Source organism: Dendropsophus ebraccatus, chromosome 1 (genome assembly GCF_027789765.1).
Source record: "Dendropsophus ebraccatus isolate aDenEbr1 chromosome 1, aDenEbr1.pat, whole genome shotgun sequence".
NCBI lineage: Eukaryota > Metazoa > Chordata > Amphibia > Anura > Hylidae > Dendropsophus > Dendropsophus ebraccatus.
Window position 1 is genome coordinate 38,551,330 of NC_091454.1, and position 19,093 is coordinate 38,570,422.

Here is a 19,093-nt window from a genome sequence, read left to right on the forward strand (position 1 = left end):
ATTAAATGCTGTTATGTCCTCCGACGTGGATTCAAAATTACACTTGGTTTAACAGATGATTTGGATGTATGAACATATGCAGTTTGGAAACAACTTCACAAGTTTGGTAACACCTACCATTTGTGATTTTATCAGGAAGAATCACAGGTGTCATATACAAGGAGACTTGTCTCTGACTTTAAACAAAAGGAGGTGGTATGGCCTTGGGGTAGAAAGGACTGGCATAATATGATCACATGTGATGCCAGTGCAAAAGTGCCACTAAGACAGATGGTCCTATACTGTGTTTATTCCTATTATTATGCTGCTTCATCAGAGACCATAGCAACAAGACCAAGAAGACCATAGCAACCTAATGGATCTGACTGATAACAGTGATTTATCACCAACAGCATATTTCGCCCATATTTCCAGATACACATCATGGGGTTGGAGCCATAAGAGTTGGAGGCATCTTTTTGATACATCATATGTAAAGATGAGCGAACCGGGTTCGGGTTCCAGTCGATCCGAACCCGAACGTTCGGCATTTGATTAGCTGGGGTTGCTGAACTTGGATAAATCTCTAAGGTTGTCTGGAAAACATGGATACAGCCAATGACTATATCCATGATTTCCACATAGCCTTAAGGCTTTATCCAAGTTCAGCAGCCACCGCTAATCAAATGCCGAAAGTTCGGTTTCGGATGGACTAGAGCATGCTCGAGGTTCGCTCATCTCTAATCATATGTGATACCAGTGACAAATGTCCCTACATTCTCTGTCAGTATAGAGGTTCATAAAACACATTGCTGTATGTATCCTCCATTTTTACTATTGCTGGTGCCTCTTTCCTGTAGAGTCTGGACATGACAGCATAATAAAACATATAGAGGCTTCACTAGAGAATTACCACTTGTTACCTCCTATAACTTACTATGGATTTGGAAACAGAACTGGTGACACTGTTTTAGATCTTTCATTATGTATAGAATTTTAGAATTTTGGCCAACCACACTCACTTATAGTAAAGCTAAAGTCTCAATTGAGACTTCCTGACCCTCTCGGGGCTGTTATGCAGTGTGGTCTGGAGGGCTGATCTGAGTTTTCCACATGTGGTTGCTTATTGATTTTTTTTTTTTTTTTTTTTTTTTAAATCCCTTTTATTAAAAGTTACATTTTCATTATTTACACTCTTGTTGTTCTTCCATTCCACCTTGTGTTTTGCGGAAAAGATTTATTTCCTTGGGATATTTCTGTAGAGAACACAGGACAATAGTGACAGATGACTTCTGCTGAAATTCCTACAGTGACATTCTCTTGCACAGCATGGATTTTGTCCGACTGCCCATGGTCATTACCCATGAGTTAGTAACTATCAGCAGGGCTCCTGCTCTCCCCTTTTCCCTCTTCATCCCAGGGTCAGCAGGTGCCTTCAGCTCAGCCTCCTCTCCCTCCTCACTACAGCCAGTTGCCGTGGAGCACAGGCAGGGGGAGGGGGAGCAGCAAGGAGCAAGACAACCATAAGCATCCCGAGGTTGCTTAGCATCCATGCTTCAGTGTATAGGCTCTGCAACACCATGGTTGTCCTGCACTATTACACAGAAGTGTCTCAGTCGGCTCTGCTCTAAAGGGTTTACTTTTTACAGGCAGCCTTTATTTATCTCAGGCTGCCCCCTAAAGTGCTCGTTTTCAATGGACCGTCCGTGAAAAAAAAAAAAGGATGTTTGTCAGCCCTGCGTAGTTAATCTGCATTCAGTGTGAGGCACAGATCGGCTGTGTGCATGCTCCTGCCTTCTCTCCGTTTTTAGCTTTTCCCCTCCAGATATCTGGAGCTGGTGCATGAGCTGTCAATACTGGAGGGGGGGGACCAGAGGGGGGGTTCTGCCGCCACAAGACGTGGATCCCGTTTCTTAAATATTAATTCTCCCAGCCTGGCGGAATGTATCATTACAGTCAATGCACCTGGTAGGGGGTGGGGGGCACAACGGGACTATTCCATTTGCAAGAAAGAGAGGAGATCGAGGGGGGAATGGCAGAGATGTGTTCACTAAAGAAGCCAAATGTTGGAAACAAGGCGTTATTGCATTTAACATTTTGTCATCCCAAAATGATCGTGTGGATATTGCTGCTTCATTCATTCATCCAATGGTAAGAGCCATGTGTTATCTTTAATTATTATTTGTCTTTCTGATATGCATGCATGTCCAGAGATGGAGGACTGAGCACTGTATAGTAGTATGCAATGTATATACTAGAGCCCATCTATGTCTATGAAGCAATCGGTCTGTATATATGTATTGTAATACAGCTTGTATGTAGCAGCCTTGCTGCCCTCAGTGCTGGAATACACTAAATGACACAGATGATGCATTCTGCCATTAATTGACTACATGTGTCAATGTACTGCGAGCACCTTCATTGAACATTTACCACTCATCATACAAAAAAAAGGTACAATCATGGATGGAGCTTGATGCATTTCTCATGCCTGGTTATCACATCATGGCTGTGCCCTTAGATCTCATGTGAATTCTGCAGATTGATGTAGAGAGGTAACATTAATAAACAGCCTTGTACGATTGATCCATAAAAAAAGCATAGGAACGTTTCAGCACCACGGACAGCTCTATTGTTTACTATGCATTCTTTACGAGCTCTTTATTGTCTCCGAGCCTGCTCAATACTCTGTATCTGTTCATTCTGGATGGTAGAACAAAAGGTCTGAGTGTATTTTCAGTTTCTCCCTTTACATCTGCCATATTCCCCCCACCTTTTCCTCCTGGCTAACTGCAGTGATTATGAATCCTGCTGAAGCAGCGAACACCATGGAGAGTGGAGAATACTTGGGCAGGCATGATGTGCAGCGGAGCTGTATTACACCGCCAGATCATTAATGTGCTGAGCTCAGTTAAAGCTGTTCTTTATTCCAGGGGTTAATTAATGCTGCCGTGCACATTCCTTTAATTAAGGCTTACCATACTCTTCAGGGCACTGGACACATTACGCTGTGTCGTGCAGCATAGCTGCCATGTTGAAATGTTCTTTTATGGAAATGAGACCACCATTTGTAGCGATTGTCCAGTGGTTGTGATGTGAGCACAATGTATACAAGCTGACAATGCAATTCTGGGGCTGCTAAGCAAACATAATCGACAATGGATAACACATAGGCAGGAAATGGAGAAAGCACAGAAGCAGGAAATGTATACATTACATATGCATAAACCTATACTGAATATATTATTTTAAATACTCATATATTTTTTCGTGTATATCGCTATTTGTGTTTTCAGATGGCATTGGCAATTATTTTTACAAACTAGATAACTTCAAAATAAAACCCCTACAATCTATGCATTACAAATCACTAAGCAATCAGTCTTAGTATTAGTGCAAAATGTTCATTATTTTTTTTTTTTTTAATCTACACTAGAAATATTATAAGATTCGAAGATAAAGACTAACAAATCAATAGATAGATAGATGATAGAGAGATAGGTCATTTGCAGTGCAGATACATAATTGGATGAGGCCTGTTCTAATGTAGATACAAGGCCAGTGTGTTTTCAGTGTTCACATTAAAGCAGTATGGACGGTTCTGATTTTGAAGGGGTTGTTAGATATTTGCCTTCTAAGTTCTAACTCTCACAGATGGGACTTTTCTTTAGAACCTCCATTAATTATCAGATTGCAGAGTGTTTCAAAGAGCTTCTCTGTCTGGAGGACTGGGCCTGTTTATGCATGACACACAGCCTATACATTTCCATGGGTGATATGTACCTCTAGTGGGGCTTAAGGGGATTCAAATGGAGAGCAATGGGGGACTTAGCAGCAAGACACCCTTTTATCAACTTATTTTCAATAAAATCTTTTAACTAAAATGGATTATTTGGAGCATTTGTTGAATGTTTTACATGGAAACCATTGGTATTTTTGACTTTTTGTAATACATTTCTGGTACATTTTTGGGTAAAAATCCTCTCAAAGGGGTTATCAGTCATAAGTTTGTTTTCAATTATGATCTGAAGATGGTGAATAATAATAATAATTTTAAAAAAGCATACGCGTCCGCCCCTCCCCCATTGTAGCCAGTGTCATTGAGCTCTAGTGCTGTGTAGAGCTTCCGGGTTCAGGGCCATGATGTCAGAGTCTCAGCCAGTGGCCCAATCAGTGGCCTCCTGTCTCTAAATGTCTGCTCAGGCCTAGTAGGTTATGTCTCTGAACCTGGAATCACTATACAGCAGAGGGCAGGGCTCCATGATAGCCATGGCTGTGAGGGACCAAGAAAGGTAACTGTGTGGTTTGTTTATATTCACCACCTCCCATGGTAGAATTAAAAAAAAAAAAGATGCCTCATTAACTCTTTCAACATCATTAACCAAAGTGACTTCAAATGCTGTCGATGGTTGATACTTTGGGATGTAACCAGCCTCCAGGTATATCTGAATAGGCATGAATTATATTGAAGTCCTATCTTTGCTGACTTTATAAAGGTGTCATGAAGGAAATCAAAAGGTGTAGCTCTAAATGCTATGTACTGATGATGTGAATCAAAACAAGCTTTTTGGTTTGATTGTTACTTTAGTACATATGTGCTGCACTTAAGATTTTAGTGTTATATCAAACTAGGCTAGGCCTTACCCAGGAATTCCAGTGTAAAAGAACATGATAAAATATTAACTATAATGGTTGCCCATCTATGCATAAAATTCTTTTTATGACAGATAGATATTTGTGCATAAATCCATTATATATATATATATATATATATATATATATATATATAAACCTGAAGTACATCTATTTACTAAACACAATGGTGCTAACCACATCAATGGTTTGAACTGCACCAAAAAAGTAATTTCATGTTAAAAATTGGGAGTTTTTTTTAGTATTTCATTTTCTCAGTTTGCACCAATCTGCACCAAATGTATTAAATAGCAGACACATTTAACTAGATTTTCCTTTTTTTTCATTCCGGATAAAGATGGGCCTAATTATGTATAGCTGTTTATTCCCATTTCTAGAACATATCAGTAAAATAGAAAATTAAAGGGCCATTCAGGTCAAACATAACTTTTAAAATATGACCATGGTGAGAAAATGACAGTCTATAAGTCTTTGTAAAGTACCAGTCAGAAGTGAATAAAAAAATCTTTATAGATAATGAAAATTTGGTTATAGCAATTATCGATAAACATTGATAAATCCATTAATCAAAAACACATCCATCACGTTCAACCAATGGAATGGGAAAGTATGGATATGGAGGAGGCATATAGGTTAAAGACTGAACCCCCCCCCCCCCCCCCCATTTTTTTAGAGGGTTTTACTTGGAACAAGTTTCTATTTATTTATTTTAATTCAAGTTGATCATATCTCCTGTTGCCATTTCTAGAGCATCCTTTCTATTAACTGATGCCCAGAACTCCTGATGAGGTTGCACCAATGCTTTATAAGGCCATGTTCACACAATGTATGTTTAGCATAAATCATGGTTGATACACAGTATACGCTTTGGCGAGGATTCCATCTGGCTGAACAAAAAACTGACATGTAAGTTTTCTGCGGCCACAATTCATTGAATAGCGGCTGCACAGACATGTCAGTTCACACAAGGGAACGCGCAGGTCCGTCCGCACAATCCGTTGTGTGCAGCGGTGAATTGGGATGAGGGCGTACATGGGTGTGCCGCATCTGGATTCACCAGAAATGATGACTATTCGGGCTATGTCAAAGAACGACCAGTGTTATACGCAGTGGGAACATGGCCTAAAGCGGTAATATTATATCCCTATCCTAAGAGTCCATCCCTCTTTTAACACATGATAATATCCTGCTGGCCTTAGAAGTAGTCTTTTATCTATGTGTACACCCAGATCCTTCTCTACCAGTGACTCTCCCAATTTAAAGGACAAGTGCCATGAAAAACTTTTTCCCAGTAATTGAAGCACATTACAAAGTTATATAACTCTGTAAAATGCTTCAATCACCTATCTGCCTCCCTTCCCTGTCTCTTCCCCCCTCCACCCCCCACCAGGAAGTGTCCTAACTTACACAGACCTAATGACTGTCGTCACCGTCACCAGGCTCTTCTCTCAGCTCCTTCTCCTGTTACAGCAGCCACCCCCCCCTCCCCTGCCTTGTCAGCTCCCATTGGCTGAACAACTGCAAGCCATCACTTGGACTGGGGAGGGGGGGCTGTTGTAACAGCACTTAGAGCAGCCCTCCTGCTGATGACTCCTCCTCACAAGAAGGAGCTGCCTGGTGATGGTGACGACAGTCATCAGGTCTGTGTGAGTTAGGACACTTCCTGGTGGGGGGTGGAGGGGGAAAAGACAGGGAAGGGAGGCAGATAGGTGATTGAAGCATATTACACAGTTATATAACTTTGTAATGTGCTTCAATTACTGGGAAAAAGGTTTTCATGGCACTTGGCCTTTAACTCCCCATAGAATACATGAGCCATACGGGTTTTTAGTACCCAGGTGCATAACTTTACATTTATCCACATTGAACCTCATTTGCCAAGTGGACGCCCAAACACTCAGTGTGTCTAAGTCATCCTGTAACATCTGCACATCTTCCATAGACTGTAGTGTACTACAAAGCTTGGTGTCATCTGCAAAGATAGAAACATTGCTGTTCATTACACCCTCAATATTATAAATAAACAAGTTAAACAGAAGTAGGCCCAGTACAGGTGCTTAAGGTATGATTACAAATTGCAACTTTCAGAAATAAACCAGAAATGGCATTACTACATAACTGTAATTTTAAGGCTACATTCCCAGTTTGTATGACACCGGCCGGTCTGACACGGAACAGCCGGTGTCAGAAAAGATCATCCTGGCCGTTACTGCAGGATGATCTTTACTGTCGCTGAACTCAGATGCGGGCGCATCCGTGCGAGCCTGCATCTGGATTCCCCGGTGCTTACAACGGAGTGTGCGGCTGGAGCCAAACACTCCATTGTGTGCACTGACAGGGTTTTCTGTGGCCTCTATTCATTGAATAGTGGCCAGAGAAAACTTACATGTCAGTTTCTTGCGGTGCCGCTAGGGATCCTGGCCGGAGTGTATACTGTGGGGGGATTTATGATATTATATTAAGCCCCGCCCCCATATGCCTCTTAGTGAATACAGCCAGGCACCTGAATCTGCGCCTGGCGCACCAAATATACACCTGCTTCATGATCTGCGCCTGCGAGCAGGTGTAAGGTCCTCCTGCACCTGTACAGGACATTACAGAGCAGCACTATACTGTACAGGACACTACAGAACAGCACTATACTGTACAGGACATTACAGAGCAGCACTATACTGTACAGGACACTACAGAACAGCACTATACTGTACAGGACATTACAGAACAGCACTATATACTGTACAGGACATTACAGAGCAGTAGTGATGAGCGAATACTGTTCGATCGAATAGATATTCGATCGAATAGTGAGATATTCGATATTCGTACGAATATTCCGCGAATATTCGATACATATTCGATATGCGTTCAAATCCCCCAGCTTCCGGTTTTACCCTCCAAATGGTCAAATAGATGTTTTTCACTAATCGAATACTTGTTCCCATAGACTTTAATGGGATCGAAAATTCGATCGAATATTCAAATATTCACGGGATATTCGTACGAATATCGAATATTCAAATATCTCACTATTCGCTCATCACTACAGAGCAGCACTATACTCTACAGTACATTACAGAGCAGCACTATATACTGTACAGGACATTACAGAACAGCACTATACTGTACAGGACATTACAGAGCAGCACTATACTGTATAGGACACTACAGAACAGCACTATACTGTACAGGACATTACAGAACAGCACTATATACTGTACAGGACATTACAGAGCAGTAGTGATGAGCGAATACTGTTCGATCGAATAGATATTCGATCGAATAGTGAGATATTCGATATTCGTACGAATATTCCGCGAATATTCGATACATATTCGATATGCGTTCAAATCCCCCAGCTTCCGGTTTTACCCTCCAAATGGTCAAATAGATGTTTTTCACTAATCGAATACTTGTTCCCATAGACTTTAATGGGATCGAAAATTCGATCGAATATTCAAATATTCACGGGATATTCGTACGAATATCGAATATTCAAATATCTCACTATTCGCTCATCACTACAGAGCAGCACTATACTCTACAGTACATTACAGAGCAGCACTATACTGTACAGGACATTACAGAACAGCACTATATACTGTACAGGACATTACAGAGCAGCACTATATACTGTACAGTACATTACAGGGCAGCACTATATACTGTACAGGACATTACAGAACAGCACTATATACTGTACAGGACATTACAGAGCAGCACTATATACTGTACATGACATTACAGAACAGCACTATATACTGTACAGGACATTACAGAGCAGCACTATATACTGTACATGACATTACAGAACAGCACTATATACTGTACAGGACATTACAGAACAGCACTATACTGTACAGGACATTACAGAACAGCACTATACTGTACAGGACATTACAGAGCAGCACTATATACTGTACAGGACATTACAGAACAGCACTATACTATACAGGACATTACAGAGCAGCACTATATACTGTACAGGACATTACAGAGCAGCACTATACTGTACAGGACATTACAGAACAGCACTATATACTGTACAGGACATTACAGAGCAGTAGTGATGAGCGAATACTGTTCGATCGAATAGATATTCGATCGAATAGTGAGATATTCGATATTCGTACGAATATCCCGCGAATATTCGATACATATTCGATATGCGTTCAAATCCCCCAGCTTCCGGTTTTACCCTCCAAATGGTCAAATAGATGTTTTTCACTAATCGAATACTTGTTCCCATAGACTTTAATGGGATCGAAAATTCGATCGAATATTCAAATATTCACGGGATATTCGTACGAATATCGAATATTCAAATATCTCACTATTCGCTCATCACTACAGAGCAGCACTATACTGTACAGGACATTACAGAGCAGCACTATATACTGTACAGGACATTACAGAACAGCACTATATACTGTACAGGACATTACAGAGCAGCACTATATACTGTACAGGACATTACAGAGCAGCACTATACTGTACAGGACATTACAGAACAGCACTATATACTGTACAGGACATTACAGAGCAGCACTATACTGTACAGGACATTACAGAGCAGCACTATATACTGTACAGGACATTACAGAGCAGCACTATACTGTACAGGACATTACAGAACAGCACTATATACTGTACAGGACATTACAGAGTAGCACTATGCTGTACAGGACATTACAGAGCAGCACTATATACTGTACAGGACATTACAGAGCAGCACTATATACTGTACAGGACATTACAGAGCAGCACTATACTGTACAGGACATTACAGAACAACACTATATACTGTACAGGACATTACAGAGCAGCACTATACTGTACAGGACAGCACAGAACAGCACTATACATTATACACAAGAAACATTCAACAAAACCAGGAATTATAGTACAGTAGTCAATAACTCCTCACTCATCCTTTACTGCAACGGATGGGAGAGGGTGGTGCACTGACTGTACTACTACTGTACTGTATATGCACTCCAGCAGTCTTATACAGTACAGGATGGGAGATGGTGGTGCACTGACTACTACTACTGTACTGTATATGCACTCCAGCAGTCTTATACAGTACAGGATGGGAGATGGTGGTGCACTGACTGTACTACTACTGTACTGTATATGCACTCCAGCAGTCTTATACAGTACAGGATGGGAGATGGTGGTGCACCGACTGTACTACTACTGTACTGTATATGCACTCCAGCAGTCTTATACAGTACAGGATGGGAGATAGTGGTGCACTGACTGTACTACTACTGTACTGTATATGCATTTCAGCAGTCATATACAGTATTGTACTGTATGTGAAGCCTCACCAGTGCTAAATTCACCAGCTACAACCCACCATCCACGCTCGCAAAAACGTTCAGATACCGAGCAAAGTTTAAATTCTGAACATTACTTCCAGGTAAATTTTTGTTTGAATACCGCGTTATCACTGTACTTTCTCTAAATAATTCAACTAAATAATTCAACTTAAATCCACTATATCCGTATGCACGGAGACTGGGCCGCAGTATACATGAATCTATAAATATATGAAGATCTACAGCACAGTAAGGACCCATATACTTGGTGCAAATCCATATTTACTGAAATCTGCTGCATAACCTTCCTGACAATTGGAGCTCAGCGTCTGACAACTAACTGTCACTTTCTCAGCATGCTTTCTTATGGATTATGAGTGGCAGCTTGTTGTCAGAGACTGAGCACCCACTGGGAGGATTTTACTTTTAAGGCAGCAAATATGAGTAAAACTACATTCTTACATATTATGGTTAAACAAGACAGATGTCCTTCATGTTTAGCCATGAGAGGGGGAAGAATTGGGGAGAGGGGGAAGAATTGGGGGAGGGGAGGCTAATTAGTTCCCCCTATTTTCCAGAAGAATGTGAATATATTGATCCTTTCCATCTGCAGACAGCTGTTTCACAAAGCTGTATGAAAAACAAACAATTAAGTTACCTAAATTAATATAGGCATCTCTCTAAATAAAGGGGTATTCTAGCACATAAAAATTTTGTTTTTTTAACACTAAGTAATGTAACTTATTAAAGAAAATGTTATTGCTTTTTTTTTGGCTATTTTGGTGGCAGTAAGGGGCAAAATAGCCCCTTTGCTGCTACCTATGGCTGTGTCAGAAACTGCAGGGCTGTTCAAGCCCCAGTCCTGGCACAGTTAACTCACTAACACTGCTGCATAAAAAACCCCTGGTATTTACGCTAATGCATATAATACATTCTAATGCAACAGACTTGAGAAAGCAGCTTGTGTGGTTAGTGTTGCAGCCACAGCACAGGGCAGCAAAATAAGCAGGGATAGATCACTGCTCAGTGTGCTACAAGCTTCCATACCTGCAGTGTTGTTGACACAGACAGCTTCTCCAAGTTTAATTTTCTAATAGTTCCACTAATATGCATTAGAATAAACATCGGGTAGGCTCAGTACTGCTTATGATCCATGCAGCAGTGCTACCGATATGTAACTGTGCCAGGACAAATACTTAAAGGGGTTATCCAGCGTTACAAAAACATGGCCACTTTCCCCCTACTGTTGTCTCCAGTTTGGGTGGGGTTTTGAAACTCAGTTCCATTGAAGTAAATGGAGCTTAATTGCAAACCGCACCTAAACTGGAGACAACAGTAGGGGGAAAAGTGGCCATGTTTTTGTAGCGCTGAATAACCCTTTTAAGCAGACCTGCAGTTTCTGACTTTACCGATATCATGCAGCTATTGGACATCATGTGGGGGTAGGGTTTCGCCCTTACACGATGATCAGGATATAAACCTGTCCCCATACTTTTAAAATGTTGAAATGCAGGTGCTTTAGAGTAGAAGGCTTGAGCTGCTTTCTTCATCCTGAACAACTGCTTTACTTACAACATAAATAACTGATCAAAATCTGATCAAAACAATTGCACGTATAAACAGTCTTATAAAGTATTTTAATATAGCTCTAGTCTTCGGAACAAAAAAAAAACTTCATTACCTGAACTATGCAGGATTTCACAGGTCTCTTAGAAACCTAGGTTCTGTAATAGAGGAATCGAGTAAGCTGGTAGGTACCATACCTCAAATTATCATCAAAATCAACAATAAATGTTCCAGTAAAATCCAGCTTAAAGTGACTCTGTACCCATAATCTGTCTCCCCCCCCCCCCCCCCCCCAAACCGCTTGAACCTTCAGATAGCTAATAATCCAAGATCTGTCCTGGGGTCTGTTTGGCAGGTGATGCAGTTATTGTCCTAAAAAACTATTTTTAAACTTGCAGCCCTGTGCCCAACGGCTGTGGCTTGGAGTATCTGTGCCCTAACTTTGCACCACCCCTCCGTCCCTCCTCCCTGCCCTCTATACCATTTTTCCTATTCCTCTGCAGTGAAAACTACATAGATGCCTTAACGATCCAGCCCATGTGCCGTGCTGACACAGGTGATGAATAGGAGAAAATCTGCCTGAAGCATTCTTTATGGTAAAGAGGGCAGGGAGGAGGGACAGAGAGGGTGTGCCAGCCTAATGCATATTCAATCTAGGCCACGGCCATTAGGCACAGGACTGCAAGTCATACATTGCCCATTTGGATCCTGTAACAAGCACAAAACAGTATACATGTGCCAGGGCAGATATGGAAAAGAAAGAGCGGGGATGGTGCAGGAAAGAATGATAGCTGTAGTAGTTGTGGTATTGACAGTTGATGACTAGAGCCTCTCCTGATGTATAACTCCTCAGCTGAGATGAGGGGATTTCTGCAGAGGGTTTGAAAGTGAAGTTTCTACCTGCAGGATTGCTGAGCCTTGCAGTGTTCTGCAACCTTTTCTCACACCAACATGGTCACTGATGGTCCCAAGGGTGTGCGGACTGCTGCTGCTTCATAACTGATGGTCCCAAGGGCTTCCACAAGGGGCAGTCTGCCCTCTGGTGCTTACCCTGAATCTTTCTCTCCGGGGGTCCACTGTAGAGGTTTAAGGGGTATTTCACCTGTGTCTTTTGTGTCAGTGGTGGTCAGTGGAATATACCTTTTAATTCTCCTGGGGCCAACACTCCCTGCTACTAGTGTCTGGGTTGATGACAAGATGGTGGGGATACCCTTGACATTGGTGTGGTGCAGAAGAAAAAACAGACAACAGGTAGATGAGGAAGGAGGTAATGCAACAGTAACTCCGTTAGTGAACAGCTTACTTGGACATAGGCACACATACAATACAGTCCTTTTTAAGTTCCTGTTAAGATGGCTAACGGCCTAAGATGGGTTACTGTGTTGGTGAAGAGAGGAATTAGTAGTTGCTTGCAACAAAGAGCCTCACTAACCAGTGGGTACATGAGCCTCTCCCAACTCCAGTCATGGCAGCCATCAGATAGGCTTCTAGGCTGGGCCAGAGGGCAAGTATAACGGTCACTAGAAATATCCATGTGAGCTTTCTTGACTAAGGTATCTAGAAAGCCACTACTTACGCTTCCTTGGAATATTCAAGTGGCTTACTACTTCTCTGTTAAGTCTATGTCGAAGTTATCTTTGTCACCACATAAGATGTGCAAATGCACTGCAGCCTTCCATCTGAAGTATACTCACTTCGCCGCCGAAGAGTGTACGTCACCTTCTCCCTGCTCTGGCTTGCTTCAGGGCTCCCGACATCTTCAAGTCCCGCTGAGCTAATCAGTGCACTGCGGCAGGGCGGCACACTGATTGGCCGAGCAGGACGTGCTGGGAATCCCCGAAGCAAGCTGGAGCGTGGAGAAGGTGATGTATTTGCTCCGGCAAGCGGGGGGTTAACGGGGCGGGCTACTGACATACTCACATCCCGCTGTAGGTTTGTCTTCCCATAGTGTACAGGGCAGGGATCCGCAGCGGATTTCGCTGCAAATTCACAGCAAGAGATCCGTTGTGGATCTGTTACCTTTGATTGCACCCTTAGTACAGTATGTTCTCTCAATGACTATTTTAACTCAGTAACAATATATATTCTCTCAAATATTTTGTAAAATTGTGGACATTTCACAAGATTACAGTGTCTTGCTATTGTCTTTTCTGTAGCTCCCAGCATCCTCTTTTCTTATCTGATAGGCCACTATGGCTGAGATTATTATACGAGTCTAAGTTAGCTAGTTATATATTTAGATTTTTAATGAATAAATGCCAGTAAAGAAAATAGTAATTATATCCTTAGTAATGTAGCCAAAACAAACCTCCTTACCTTTTATGCTATATAACACAATTCTCATAAATGATGACTATCTGCTTTACATTAACATAATCATATAGTATGAAAGGGCTTCTTTTCACTCAAAATGCTTGAAAATGTAAGCATTCAGTCTCCAGCCAATGGTACCTTGTTCTAGCGGTAGTTTACCTCTGGAAAAATAATGGATATTTACTGAACTATAATTAGTTTTAGAATTTTAAGTAACTGCTTGGGATATTGTTAATATGCTGTCACTACCTTAACATTTCCCAACAGGTGCACCCAGCAGTCGATATTTGTAAACGTATAAATCAGCATATACAGTGCATCTATATATAATGATAAATGGAAAAAATGTGATTGGTTGACAGTTAGTCAGATGTACAATATCTTAATAGAGAGAGACACACTAAGAGAGCTTATACACTCCCCCCACACGGATCTGTCACCACACTTTAGAGGGGTTATCCCATGAGGGAAAAGTTTTTATATACTGTTGTAAGTAAATAAAAAACAATAAGTAAGATATGCTTACTTACCTCTCTGCATCCCCAGCTAAATAATCCAGCCTCCACTTCTGAGACTGACTGATCTCAGCAGTGACTGCTCGCTCAGCCAATCACTGACTGAGATGGGACAACGCCACGGCCAGTGATTGGCTGAACAGGCTGTCACTGCTGAGACAAGTCCACCTCTGAAATGGAGGGGGATCATTCAGCAGGGGACCTGGAGATCCATAGTAGAACACAAGAGGAGCGTAGAGAGGTACACATAGATTCTTTATTGTTTTCTATATACTCAAAGCAGTACTGTGTATAAAAATGTTACCCTTGCAAGTTAGGTCAGCCTATGAGGCTTTTGTTTTATATAAACATCAGTTCTCTGCTGCTGGATCCCAACTCAATCCCTCATCCCCCAATATTTTAATTATTTATAGAAGTCTTATTGACTGTTTCTGCAAACAGTAGTAGTATTGTACATGGAGAAAAAGGAGGACTAGAATACAATATAAGGTTGGGTTCACACACTACGTATATTTCAGTCAGTATTTGGTCAGTATTTTGCAACCAAAACCAGGAGTGGATTGAAAACACAGAAAGGCTATGTTCACACACTGATGAAATTGAGTGGATGGCCGCCATATAACAGTAAATAACTGCCATTATTTCAATATAACAGCCGTTGTTTTAAAATAACAGCAAATATTTGCCATTAAATGGCGGCCATCCACTCAATTTCAACATTGTGTGAACAGAGCCTTTCTGTGTTTTCAATCCACTTCTGGTTTTGGTTGCAATATGAGGACCACAATACTGACTGAAATATACGTAGTGTGAACCCAGCCTCAAAATGTATGGGGAAATATTAAGTTTAGTTTTTAATTTTCCCCCATGCATTTTAATATTTTATTGCTATGTCTGTATATTCTATATGAGATGCCTCTTTTGCCTGTGTTTCAGAGTGGATGCACCCAATTTTATCTGATGTCCTATACCTTTAGGCTATGTTCACACAACGTAAGAGACCAGCCGCTCTGTGACCCGGTCGGTACTGCAGTACCAGCCGGATGATCTTTCGGGCCGCAGAGTTCTAATGTGGGCTCATCCATGCGCGCCCACATCAGAACTCTCCACAGCACCCTATGCACTGACAGGGTTTTCTACTGCCGCTATTCAATGACATGTCAGTTGTTTGCGACGGCGCAAGGGATCCCGGCCGGAGCGTATACTATGTGTATACGCTCCGGCTGGGATTTCTAGGCAGCAATTGCACGTATATTTCCGTATAAATCACGGCCGTAGTACAACAGATGTGATTTTACGAAAATATACGTTGTGTGAACATAGCCTTAAATGGAATCAATGACTTTTAAAGTTAGCCACTTATCTGATGAAGGAATTTTTTTATTCCAAAACATATACTAGCTGGATAACAAGTGCTAGTTTGTTGTATTGTGCTGTCTTGTAGTTTACAAGAGCAGTGCCGATCCTGGTCCTCCTTTTTCTCCATGTGCAATCCTGCTTCTGAACCACAGAGAATCCCCAAGCAGGACTGAGACCTGGGCTCCAGCTCCTAGTAACGCTACTCTTGCTGGGGTTTCTCCACTGAATACTTTTATCAGTGTTGTGCCCCGTGCACAAACCGACCAGTTTTATCCCCCCTCTCCTGTGTGATTTTACCCTGGCTTTCTGCACATAGCGCTCTCCTTCTTCTCTCCTCCCTCCAGTAGTAGCATCATTTATACTAAGTATGATTGTTCTAAAGTATCTACTTTAGGTATATTGTAGTGAACAATAAACAATGGTAAGATTGTAAAGAGTACACAAAAACAATCACATTACTTTGGGTAATACACATTTTGCAGTTCATGATCAAGCCGAGAGACATAATCTAAGCTTTTGATTTTGCCGTAAGAACAAGAAGGCCTAACTATTTTATATTTTGAAGTGTTTACAGTATTATGACATTTTATATATGGAGATACTATCCATAATATTAAATAAGTACTTTGGGGGGGATTCTTAAATGTACTGTATAGTAGCATAGACTAATTTTGTAATGTAAAGGTTCTTATGTATACCTATTTTAGTTGATAAGGCATGCATGGGTTGTCTGGCATCTTGATTCCTATATTCCTTCTGATTTGATGGTTCTAAAACAGCCTAAGTTTAATAATAATAATAATAATAATAATAATAATATTTATTTGTATAGCTCAGATACCACCTTTCATTTTCCATAGAATCTGTGAGAAAAGAAAAGTGGAATCTGATTGGTTGCTAGGGGCGACTTGGCAAGTTCTTCTTTACACCAGTTTGAGGCGGGGAGACTGGCGAGCCGCGGAAACCGACGGAAGTTATCTGCATGATTTCTGTAGTGTGCATATACCCTAAAGCAGAAATTGGCGTTAGCTGCCCATAGCAACCTGCAAAGCTCAGCTGTGATTGGCTGGGTATGATTTCAGCACTAAATGAAGGCGAGTAAATGATGCGAGTAATTAAGGCCACAAATAATGTTCACGAAAGGCGCCTGTCATTTTACCATTGTGGGCACATAGCCACTGGTTGCTGTGCGCCGTTTACCCCAGTTTCTGTTTTACACATTCTGATAAGTGTAGCCCATTTGTATATTTGTATGCTTGCAACCTTGGGTTGTTAGTAGTGAATTTCACAAAGGGAAGTGACCTTGCGCAATTGTTTCTATAATAAATTGCAAAACCTTTTATTCGTACCTATACACTTGGTAGTCCTGTGGGCCCTTGGCTTCCATAGTAACCTATTAATACTTTGAGAGTGCTTTGCAAAGATGACAATGCACACTTTTGACTATGCACAATTCTAACATTCTAAAATTAAACAAAATATAGACATATAGGTAATATTTATGGTTGCGACATTATAAATTTTGTAGGTTTTTATAGTTATTTTATGTATCAGAGCCTAAGAACATAAATGCATTCGTATCACCACTATAAGTGTCCAAAAATGCTTTTGAACTGGATATTTGAGTAACTCACATTAGTATTTTTCCTCTGACAAATCTCATTATGTAACGTGCAATCTATATCCTGGAAATGTGACATGCAATACAATATTCAATGGGTGTCATGTTGCAACTAAAGTATTTCTCAGTAAGCTAGCACTTTGCCAGTAGAAAAAGACTTCAATCTTTCTGAAATAAAGCTTCTGTTGTGACCTACATCTGAAACACACTTTTCTGATGTAACCAGGTAGGTGTATTAACATTGTCAAATAGATTAGTGGAAACAATGGATTCTACAGTAATGGAGCTTCTTTAGAAACAAAGTAGAATTAAACAAATTTTTATATAGTGGAATTTTATACTCACCGTAAATTCTCTTTCCTGTAGTCCGAAGCAGCAGCACATAATGGGGGGGGGGGGAGATTCTATCTTCCTGCAATGATAGGACAGATGGTAACAAGCAATAAAGAGTTAATTGCCCCGCCTATAAGGCCCTATGCTGACCCAGCCTCCTTGTGTACTTCTAACGATCTAGGAAAACATAAGCCAAAACACTCAAGGTATGATGCATAAACTTTTATAGGGAGGGTTAGTTTGTGCTGCTGCTTCGGACTACAGGAAAGAGAATTTACGGTGAGTATAAAATTCCACTTTCCCTTACGTCCTAAGCAGCAGCACATATTGGGGATATAGCAAGATCACATAACGGGTGGGAGAATCATAGAGCAGTCATGAGAACCGGTTTACCAAGATTGGTTGCCCAGAGGTTCTAATGTCCAAAAGTATAAGACGACCACAATGCAGTTTTGTATATCCGATCAATGAGAATGCACATCTCCTCCACCCAGGATGTAGACATTGCCCTTGTGGTAAGGGCCTTAATGGATTCAGGTACTTGGACTCTCACCTCTTGGTAACACACAGAGTCTGCCATATCCATCTGGATAAAGTGGCTTTTGAGGACTTCCAATCACTGTTCCTTCCTGAAAAAGATACAGATAAAAATCTTCTGACTTCTCTGGTTCTCACTAAATAAACTCTCAAGGCTCCGCCCACAACCAGAGAGTGCGGTTGTAACGCTTCCTCATTGGAGGAATTTAGGCAAAAACAGGTAACTCAATCTGCGGAGTAATGTTGGATAAGGAAGGAACCTTAAGGGTAAAAGACAAAGTCCTGAAGGATAACAAGATATGGTTCAGTGGCCCCTAAAGTCTGAACATACTCCTGCGTTTAGCAGATGTAATAGCTACTAGGAAGTATACCTTGAGGGTCAAGTATTTTAATTCAACTAAAGATAAGAACTCAAAACGGAGCCGTGCAAGGTGATGAAGGACGAGTCCCGAATCCCACCTGGGAGTTGGATCCATTACAGCTGCATTAATCCTTTGCGTAGCTTTAATAAATCTCTGTATTAAGGATTTTTTCGGACAGTCAGCTGTCTGGAAGAGCATAAAGAGCAGAGACATGTACTTTGACAGTCGCAGCTTCAGCCCATTCTCAAACCCATCCTGGAGAAATCGAAGGATCGCCTTGATAGACAGTGATATGGGAGAAGTCCGATTCTTCACACCAGGATAGACAATGTCCTTAACCCTCAGGGAGGTTCTCTTTGTGGGTTCTGCTCTTAATAGCAGAATCATGTTTACCACCAATTCTAAAAAGCCTCAGCTCATCAGGCCTGTCAATCTTCAGGCCGTCAATCATAGGTGGTCCAGACACAATCTGCCCTTCTGTTACAGTAAGCGAGGATTCTGGGAAAATCTCCAAAATGTCCTTTTGAACACATG

At 41.2% G+C, this 19,093-nt stretch overlaps 1 protein-coding gene across 1 annotated transcript in view; it reads left to right on the forward strand.

The window, feature by feature from the left end:
* The first annotated feature begins 1,938 nt into the window (after positions 1-1,938).
* GABRG2 (gamma-aminobutyric acid type A receptor subunit gamma2) overlaps positions 1,939-19,093 on the forward strand; it is a 118,528-nt gene continuing 101,373 nt past the window's right edge. Inside the window, 2 exon segments of the mRNA XM_069954104.1 lie at positions 1,939-2,012; positions 2,014-2,130. Coding sequence (XP_069810205.1) covers positions 1,939-2,012; positions 2,014-2,130 — 191 coding nt within the window.